The 10,021-nt window shown below is 25.8% G+C and overlaps 1 protein-coding gene across 2 annotated transcripts in view; it reads right to left on the bottom strand.

The window, feature by feature from the left end:
• Positions 1 to 519: 519 nt before the first annotated feature.
• The window catches only part of LOC118065487 (irregular chiasm C-roughest protein-like), a 67,459-nt gene continuing 57,957 nt past the window's right edge, over positions 520 to 10,021 (bottom strand). Inside the window, exons 7-13 of one of the 2 annotated variants that reach the window (XM_035080787.1) lie at positions 8,573 to 8,883; positions 7,118 to 7,358; positions 6,781 to 6,936; positions 4,904 to 5,151; positions 4,537 to 4,772; positions 2,841 to 2,970; positions 520 to 2,373 (exon numbers count right to left, since the gene is read on the bottom strand). In XM_035080787.1, coding sequence (XP_034936678.1) covers positions 2,272 to 2,373; positions 2,841 to 2,970; positions 4,537 to 4,772; positions 4,904 to 5,151; positions 6,781 to 6,936; positions 7,118 to 7,358; positions 8,573 to 8,883 — 1,424 coding nt within the window. In that variant the 3' untranslated portion in view covers positions 520 to 2,271. The remainder of the gene's footprint in view (positions 2,374 to 2,840; positions 2,971 to 4,536; positions 4,773 to 4,903; positions 5,152 to 6,780; positions 6,937 to 7,117; positions 7,359 to 8,572; positions 8,884 to 10,021) is intronic. The other variant, XM_035080788.1, reaches the window with a different exon arrangement.

The following is a 10,021-nucleotide window of genomic DNA, read 5'->3' as shown; positions in this document are numbered from 1 at the left end:
TTATTGAATAAAAGAAAATATTTCTGATCAGAAGATATAAAAATTTGTATAGCGTACATAATTTAATTTTCTACAATTTTTTCTAAAGAAAATTATATTTACAATTTAACGTTTTTTATGGGCTTGATATTGGCTCTCGTCAAATCAAGTCATTTCTCTATTATTTTTAGAGAATTTATTTTAATTGAAAAAAATATTCTCGCTTCATGTAAGTTAATGCTTAATTTATGCGCCACTTTTTGAAAAGTGGATCACAATGAATGGCCCTAACTACACTTATAAGATATAGTGAGCAATAATTTCAGTTATATACACCAAATTATTTTACAGAAACACACAAGTGTTATATAAAGAGATTCAGTGTAAAACACTAACATTTTAATGTGTTTATTTGCTTTGTCTATTTTTGTCCATACAATGGTAATAATTGTTTATCTGTATCATTTATACTGTCATATAGTCTGTGAATAACTCATGGATTACCCTGTTTTTATTAAATATCAGCATTAAAATTAGTATATTTTCGTATTGCCGAAAAATGTTATTTTTTCATTTTTTTTTTTTTTGTTTTAATACAAAATAAGAATTGTAAGCTGATATTTATTCGATGATGGCTCAACGCCAACGTATAAATGATGTTTCTTCGTTCTTATGAAGACTAGAATGAACAGTATAAAGGAAGATAATCACCCTATTAAGATTAAAATTTACAAAGAGAAATGTACCTATGTAATTTAGTGATTGGCTTAGTATTTAGTGTAATTATGCCAAGTTTATAAGCAATTATAAAAACTCTGTATTTTTTATATTGATTTTTTGCGCTAATAATTATTTCAGTATGTATACCTATATATTCATAGACTTATATAATGTGTATACGTACAACTATTTACAATCATTTTGTTCAGAAAGAACATTTTTATTTTAGTTAAATTATTTTTAGTGCCATTAAACTGTATAGGCTATAAATTTATATTGACAACAGGTCCATAATATATCTAAATAATTTAACTATTTAACTATACAACGTAGCTAAAAAAACTTTCTTTACTTTTTACAATTTGTTTTAGAAAATAACGCCTGTTTTTTTTTGCTTTTTTTTTTTTTAATATTGATTGTTAATTTCAGGCCAATGGAAACTATTTGTAGTACAGTTAATAAAATTTTACCCAAGTTTAGGCATGTCTATTTGAGATTTATTAAAACACGACTGTGTTTTAATAATAATTAGATGAGCTACGACAATTTCTATATACAAGTACTTGGGTAATAATTGACATGTTTCAAGTAAGACATAAATGTCTAAATGATATATAAAAATCTCTCCTGATAGTCCGGAAAGAGAAGTGAACTAATTTAATAAAATGCTTATTGAAATTCATTATAATAGATTAAAGATTGTCAATATTGAATAGTCTAATTGCTTTCTAAAAAAATTTTTACTATTGCACGCTTTTTGCATATGATCTTATTATTTTCATTATTTATGACATATAAAAGCTCGTTTAATTTCCTTGTCTCGTCATCAAAACGTTGAAGCAACTATCACTTGCGTATTTGTTTGAGCACTGAGCTTAATTACGAAAATGGCTCACTAACATAGAACTTATTCAATTTCTATGAATCGTTTGAGCTCATTATTTTCATCATTAAATTCTTTTGTAGTATAATATACTTCTTCAAGTGATATTTCTTCTTATTTTCAAGAGCTCATTTACACTAATTTAGTACTTGTTTAATCACATTTATATAGAATTTAATATATCACTAAATTATTAAAGTCAATTTATTGAAAACTCCGGCATAGATCAATGAAAATGAATTGAGTAGCTTAATTGCCTAATAGTCTCAGATTATTAATATTTATATTAGCCTTCACGGTTTTCATACTATTAACAAGATAATTAGTATTATCATATTACCATTTCATCAGATAGTGATGATTTTTCTAAATATTCCATTATTTTTGTCAACATTTGATCTACGAAGTTGAACATTTTAGATTCATAGTTCTCAAACTTTACCAGTTTCAAGATAAGTATCACATCCTTAGTCGCTTGAACAATTGAATTCTGACGGTTTGAATTATTCACTATTGACTTGATATAATTATTATGAAGTAATAAAATTGTTTTCTTGATCAATAAAGTTGGTATTATAATGTTGTTTATGAAAAGATGACAATCACTGCACTTACACTAAGAAGTCCACAGTAACACTTCTAATTACATTAGAATTTAAACTTTGTAAATTCTAATTGAAGTCCGTATCTCATACATGCGTTGCTAGTGTGCCACTAATTCCTGATGTACGTTTGACTGTTGCTACACCACCATTAGGACCACCAGTTATATAATGTGCTGATAATGGGGCCTGTAAAATATTTTATTTCTGTAATATAATCATTGAAATTCATTTACATCAAGTTAGCGGTAGATTTTAGATACACTAATTGGATTATTTGTAAAAATGTGTAACATTTAGAGCGAAACCATTGAAGTTTTCTATCAAATGGTTGATTTGTACATCAATTCATATTTTCAAACTTCGATATTTGAACATAAAATTTTACTCAGGTAATAGATTTTTTTTTATTTATTCAGGGATTAATTTACTATATTTAGCTTGATCCTTTAAAAAAGTTTCAATTACAATGTAATATATATCTATTTTTTGATTCATTCTAATGTCAATTGCAATTTCATTTTAATTGAAAAACTATAGAACATTGGGGTTTGTAAAATTAATTAGATTAATTATATTCCAATTTACATGTTAATGAAATATTAAACAATCAGATTGAATTAGAAAAAATCGTATTGTATTGGTGATAAATTTACCTGTGGCCCGGCACCATTCAATGTACTCAAACTATTCATTCGCATAGCTTGAGTGTAAGGCGGAGGTGCTGGTGTTACACCTGGTATGGCGGTATGAGGCGCATGTCTAAGTTGTTCAGCCGCAGACATTCTAATATTGGAAAAAAATCTAGTTAATATGTTGAGAATTTCTACTATGCAAAGATTTTATTATAAATTTTTTTTGCTATAAATTTCAATCGATAAAGAAAAGTTACTTCATCATATTTTTGTATGTCTTTAAGACAAAATACACTTATTGTTAACTATTGAAAATTATTAAAAAAATAAGACGAAAAAATATTTTCAGTGACAAATATTAATTTTCTATCAAATATCTCGTATTTTAGTCTTTTTTAATTATTATTTTTTAAATTTCATTCTTTAAGTGATGTTGATAAATTTTCATTCAAATAAATAGAAAACTAAAAGAATTGGCTATTGGTTTCAAAATTAATTATATTTAATATTTTGATAAGAGGTTATGATTTAATTAATATTTACTAATTTACAACATACACTATTTATTTACCATTCATATTCAACATTTCCTACTGAAAATTGAATAAATATTTTGCAAAGAATTTTCAATTAGTTGATAACTTTCCAATTAATTAATTATATATTTTATATGCAAATAATTGTAAAGTTATATTGATTAATTATAAAATTTATAAATTTTCTATTTCAATTGAATGAAAATAAATTCAATGTAAAGTAAATGATGATATCGAAAAAGGAATTCATTCTCAAGTTATTTAAAATTTAAAGTTGGAATTTTCTATAAAAAATTCTCACCTAATTATTTTTAAATTTATCTTAATAAAAAATTGTTACTATTATTGTTGATACATGAGTAAAACTAAACGTGTTTCACTGATTATGTAAGCTATAAAATATATCCTACATATCTAAATAGATAAAGTGATACATATATACACATGTACTTTTGTGAAAGATACTTTTTACATATATACACATATTTTATTCAGGTCATTGTAGATTGTGAATTAGTTGATTTATGTAATAAAGGGCTATACATTTGCACCGTTATTTTTATAGTAGATAAAAGAATACTATATCTTAAGAATCAACCATACAATGTAAGTTAATAAAGTTGATGATTAATTTATTTAAAGTTCATATTGATTTTTGGAGTCAAAATTAACACTAAAATATTCAACGTCTTTATCAAATATAAATTCAAGAAAAAGTTTTTTCTGTAACTTACAGACTACTTCATTTACAATTATAATCTATTTAGAAACAATTGAAGCAATTTTATATTTTTTGAAAAAAAGAGTACACGAGTAGATTTGATTTAAAATATTCATCAATTTTGATGTAAAAATATTTACAAATGGAAATATATTTTTAATTTAAACTATACTTAACGCTGTCAAAAAAATGACGGAATTGTTTGTATTAAATTTAATAACAATAAGAAGCTGTCTATCAAATTCAAATCATGATTAATTTAAAACACTTTAAAGCATGATTTTTTTCATTTTTAAGTTTAGTTCGTTGAAAATAGCAGACCTATATTTTTCAATCAATTGTATTGATGTTCATTTTGTAATAATAGCAATAGAAACGCTAATTGAATAAAAAAAGGGCAATCAATAGCTTAGAATTAAAAAAGTAAAGGAAACAAGGGAAGAAAAAAAAAGTTCGTTACCTCAAATACGGATTTCCGTATGTTGCAGAGAATCGTGGATCGATTATTGGTGTTGTCTGTGGTGTAGTCGTGCCTAAGTTAGCGGAACTTAGACCTATTTTCTTGGAAGTTAAAATACCACTGGAAGGAATACGGCTTAATGATTCACGTGACGCACCCATTCCTTGACTATTTGGTGGCATATAATCCCTTGAATAATCTACATATGGCACATATCCATTATTGTTACTTCCATCCTAAAACAAGATTAATGGGTTGAAAATAGATTTTGTGGCAATATGAATTAATTCTTATTCCATCATCAAGTTTAGTTAATGTCAGCTAAAATAAAAGGATGAAAAACTGTTGAATTGAATTAGGTACTCACAGTGTTCTTAGGTGGAAATGAGGGTTCTGTATAGTCAGCGCTGTATCGATAACCCAGTGGGTTAGGTACTGGACCAGCAAGAGCTAAGGCATTTACACCCCTAGTACTTCCTTCACCTTCACTGTCGAGAGCAGTCACGCTCTCAGCGTTGCTCACGCTAGATCCAGCACGTATATCAGCTTTAACATCCGACAGGTTACTGCTGCGATCACTTTCTCGGTAACGGTCAGGATTAGAATCGGTTTCTTCTGCCATTTTCAACATAAATTAGTCAATACTATTTCTAAAATTCTTTCTTTCATTTATCTTATTAATAGTTATATTTAAAATAGATTTACTTCATAAATTAGTATTGATTTCATTGTGTCGTGTTCATATATAGATTAGCACAACGTTTGTCAATTATTGTACTGCAGAGAAGACTTTGTTGAGTTATTTCAAAACCAATTAAAATAATTATCTCAGTCTATTAATTGCTTTTGTAGCTTATCTTGTTTTTATAAACATATTAGTGTTGAATATAATTGATTGAGTAAAGAAGAAGTTGAATTAAATTATTGGTCAATTATAATATAAAAAAGTTTTTTCGTGATCCTATAAGGTTTTAGTAGAATTTCCGTATAAAAGCTTCGTGATTCATTTTGCAACTATGGACTAATTAAATTTCGTCATTTTATTTATTAAGGATAGAAATTAAGCTATAAAAAAGGGCTAAAAATCAGATTAGTTGACACTAATAAAAAAATTAATTTTCGTTCTTTGATTTCAATAATGAAATTGATGAAATTTATATCAAAATAAATACTTGTATGATTTAGAGATTTTGATGATGATAGATTTGATTAATTAAACTTATAACCTTTGATATTTTAAAAAAAGAAATGAATTTCTGTGGTTCTCGATTATTTATAATTTTAGAAAGTAGATAGAAAGATTTTAAATATTATGTAACAATATTAACACGTTAAAGTGTGAGAAAATTCACAAGCTAATTTAATTAAAAATATGAATTAATTTCTCACAATATATTTAATTAATGATGATAATAATTAACACATACAAAAGTACAAATTCGAGTTCAAATGTTAGAGTTATTAATGAAATTTTAATATTTATCTTATTGTATTTACACATCAATTAAGTTAAATTGATAAAATAATGTTTGTGATTTGTGATATATAATTTAATTTCCTTTTTGATTATTTTATCATTTAGCGTAAAAAAAAAAAATAAAATTGCTAGAATGAATTGGCATATATTGAAAGTTTTTTTCCGTTCAATTTATTTTTGAATGAATTTATAAAATTATGATCTGTTAATAATATAGTGATAAATAACACATACAAATTACTCTATTAATCATTTTTTTGGCAAGTCAGTTAGTTCCATTTTCTATTATATTCAGCAGATTTATTACCATTGCATTTGAATGGTTGTTTATATTTATTTAAAAAGAACAATGAATTTTTTCTTTAAACTGTTATAAGTTATTGAATAAAAATAATAATTTCCTTTATGTAAATATGAAATTATCTTTTATATTTTGAATATTTTTCTATAATATCATGGTTATTAATCATGAAAATAACTTTCAAAGCATTTAGCTTAAAATAATTAGCTGAATTTAAGACAAATAAAGCTAAATTTTGTATAATAATAATTATGCAGTATAAAAAAATGACATAAATCATTGGATAATTTTTATATCTAACTTTTTGATTCATTCAAGAAATTCATTATAATTGACATGATAATTAGTGAACGAATGAAGATATGAATTTTTAACCACCAGAAGAAGTTTGTAATTAAAAAGCTAATTATTATTACTGCTATTTAAGTCATTGTTCTAAAATGATAAAATAGGTAAAACTACTTACGTAATTCATTATCCTGAGTTTGATTTGATCTTGGCCTGGGTTGTTTTATCCGTTCACGACAATGAAGAATGAGAATTATAATAATCCCAATGAGAAGAATGCATACGACGAGTCCAACGATTATCAAAATAAGTTGCCAATCGACTGGAATCAACGCTAAGCGTCACGTCTGGTTAAGTCTCATTTTCTCATTTAATATTTTTATTATATACTATTCAATTTTAATCTTTTGACTAAATATGTATATATCAAAAGATTCAAATGTAATATTTATGTAAATAAAAATTTAATATTTCATTCGCATATCAAGAATTGTTAAAGTATATCTAATACTTACCACGTGTAGTGAGCTTGATGACAACAGAATCCGAGCCATAGCTATTTGTAACAGTACAATTGTAATCCCCAAAGTACGTGGATATGGGTTCCAAAAGTGTAACAGTGCTGACTACTCTTTCAGGCGTATATTCCTCCTGAACGTAGAAGGGTGTATTGTTTAACGAGAAATTGAGCTCGCGACCAGCAAAACTCCACACAACAGATTCAGCTTTTGGCACTGATATCGCGGTGCATTTAACCTAAGAAGAAATTCATCTGTGTGAAAATTATCTATGCGGGTAGTCTGTTTATTATTCAATATTATCTTCGTTATAGATATCCGTTTGATATATTGATCACTCAACATATACCGGAATTACGTTAATTCAGAAAAATTTCCACATTGATCTGAGTAGAAATTTCTATAAATAAAATTATACCAAGAGAATTTTTAGTTCTCGTAAGATTTTATTTTATTTCAGAGCCTTGGAAGTAATTAGTTTATGTACGAGAACTAAAAATTCGTTACTGGATAAATATATTTTTACTTCCATGTTTTAAAACTTGCACTTATCAGTTTTTTTTTACCTACGATTAGAAAAAAAATTCTCTTCAAGTAAAGTTAGAGAAAATTTTACGAGATTTTATAAAGCTGTCTCTATTTCACTTTACAGCCAGACAATTACCAGAATATTTTCTTCGTGTAAAAATGTAATATAATAAATTGAGTACGGAATGAAATTGGTTTTGTTCTATGTTGTTTTAGTGATTTTTCATTTCTCGTAAGTATTTTTTTCAATCTATTGAAACGAAGCAGAGTTTTTAAATTGTTCATCGTCGTGAGTTTATGTTTTTATCGATCCATTTCGTTTATTAAAAAATTGATATTTTTGACATAGAACTATTTTTGAAAATAAATAATAATTCAAAACAATATTTGTAATAAAGAAAACATTGTATTTACCTATAAATCTGTCAAGAGTAAGGTCAATGATCCAGTTGTTACAAATAATGCTCTTACATTTTTTCTAATCGCATTAGTATTTAATCAATGAAAACATATAATTATATCTTCTTGTTATCGAAAGAAAAAATTATTGTAAAATTTACTGAGAGAGAATAGGTCGATGAGTGATAATTGGGACAGTGACTTTATACAAGTGACCTTTTTGTTGATCAGATTGAAGTACATAAAAAAAACTTCAAATTTTATTTTTAATACTCAATCTAAGGGTTGTTGATTAAGTTTCTACAACTCATTATAAGTGATGATAACTTGGAAGTATAGACATTAAAGGTATCGAGTAGTTTGTTCAAATAAAAAAATTTGTAAATTGATTGCAGTTCAAATATTTAAATGACTCTTTGATAACTTTCATTTGTAGTGTAAATTCTATACTTTTTAAAACTATTATTTTGACTTGTAGTTTATTATTATGATTATATCATGATTATTGTGACAGTATTATTTTACCTTGACCACTCCCTCATCGGGAACATATTGAATTCTTTGTGATACGATGCTTGGTGGTGCACGAATGTAGATGTTGGCATAACCGATCAATTCGGGAAATCCAGGAACGTGAGCTTTGCAATAGTATCGTCCTGCTGTTTCGGGACTCACAACTACACTTATGTTTGAACTAGTTGCTACAGTACGATCAGACTCTTCGTGGATCCACAAGATCTCTGGAGGAGGATTGCCATCTACGTCGCACTGCAGTATTTCCGTTGTGCCGTAATGCGTTTCTACTGAAATTGGCGGTCGTCGGAATTGCGGCCCATCTAAAAATTTACATAATAATGTCACTGTCATTATGACTATTATTATTATTAGTATTACTATTGCTATCGTTGTTGGTATAATTATTGTTATGTTTTTTTTTAGGGTACACTATAAATTTTATATAATTCACAAATTATTTATGTGTAGAATAGTTGTTCCTTGAATTTGCATATCTTTTATTGTGTTTCTAAATATTTTCGGAATAACCCGTTTTAAAAATCTATCAAATTTATTTACTCAATTTTATGCATTTTATTATTTAACATGAAAATTACAAAATAAAATTATACAAATATAATTAAAATTATTGAAGATAATTAAGATATCTATTTAATATTTAATAGATTTATTGTTTATGTTAAATGCTTAGAATGGAGATAAATAATTTTCTAATAAAAAAAGATTTAGATTTAGATGCAATGTTTGCTTGATTAGACAATAATAAAAATGAAGTGCAATATAATTGCAACAATAACTTTTGAATACAATAGAATTATTTTTTAATTTACGATGCCAAAGGGAGTAAATAGTATCGTAACTAAATAATAAATTGGAATTTTGAGTCAAATATTTAAGCTTATTTCTATTAAAATCAAATAATTATTAAGTAATCACTATTAGTAACTGATTGATTTTTTATTTCTTAAAAAGAGAAGTAAGTTAAAATGAGACTATTGATTAGTTTGACGTCCAGATATCTCTCTGAAATTAGGGCAAAGTAAACACATAAAAATCTATGAAATAATATTAATAAATATTATTAAAATTACTATCATTGTTAGTGTAAAATATTGAAAAAGACTTGAATAATTCTCTTCTAATTACCAACAATTTTATTCTTTCTAATTAATTAACAAAAAATTTTCTTTAATTACAGAATTTTTCAACATAATTATTTTACACTTTCTACTAATTAAGATTAAGTATTTTTCTGAATTAGAATGAGGGAAAAAAATGTATGAATGAATTGAATAATTCCCTTCAATGGATATTATTCTCACTGGAACGAATAATTAACATAGATACTGTTAATAGCTGTCAAGTTTATCCTGAATAAAAAATATTTATCTAGCATAATTTACTGGTATTTAGGTAGTGCAAGTAATCACGATGCATATCATCAAAATATGCGTTAAT

The sequence above is a fragment of the Chelonus insularis genome, unplaced genomic scaffold (assembly GCF_013357705.1).
Source record: "Chelonus insularis isolate UGA/USDA-ARS -01 unplaced genomic scaffold, ASM1335770v1 contig_316_pilon, whole genome shotgun sequence".
Lineage (NCBI taxonomy): Eukaryota > Metazoa > Arthropoda > Insecta > Hymenoptera > Braconidae > Chelonus > Chelonus insularis.
The sequence above is the reverse complement of the archived record's forward strand: the minus strand, read 5'-3'. Positions and strand labels throughout refer to the sequence as shown.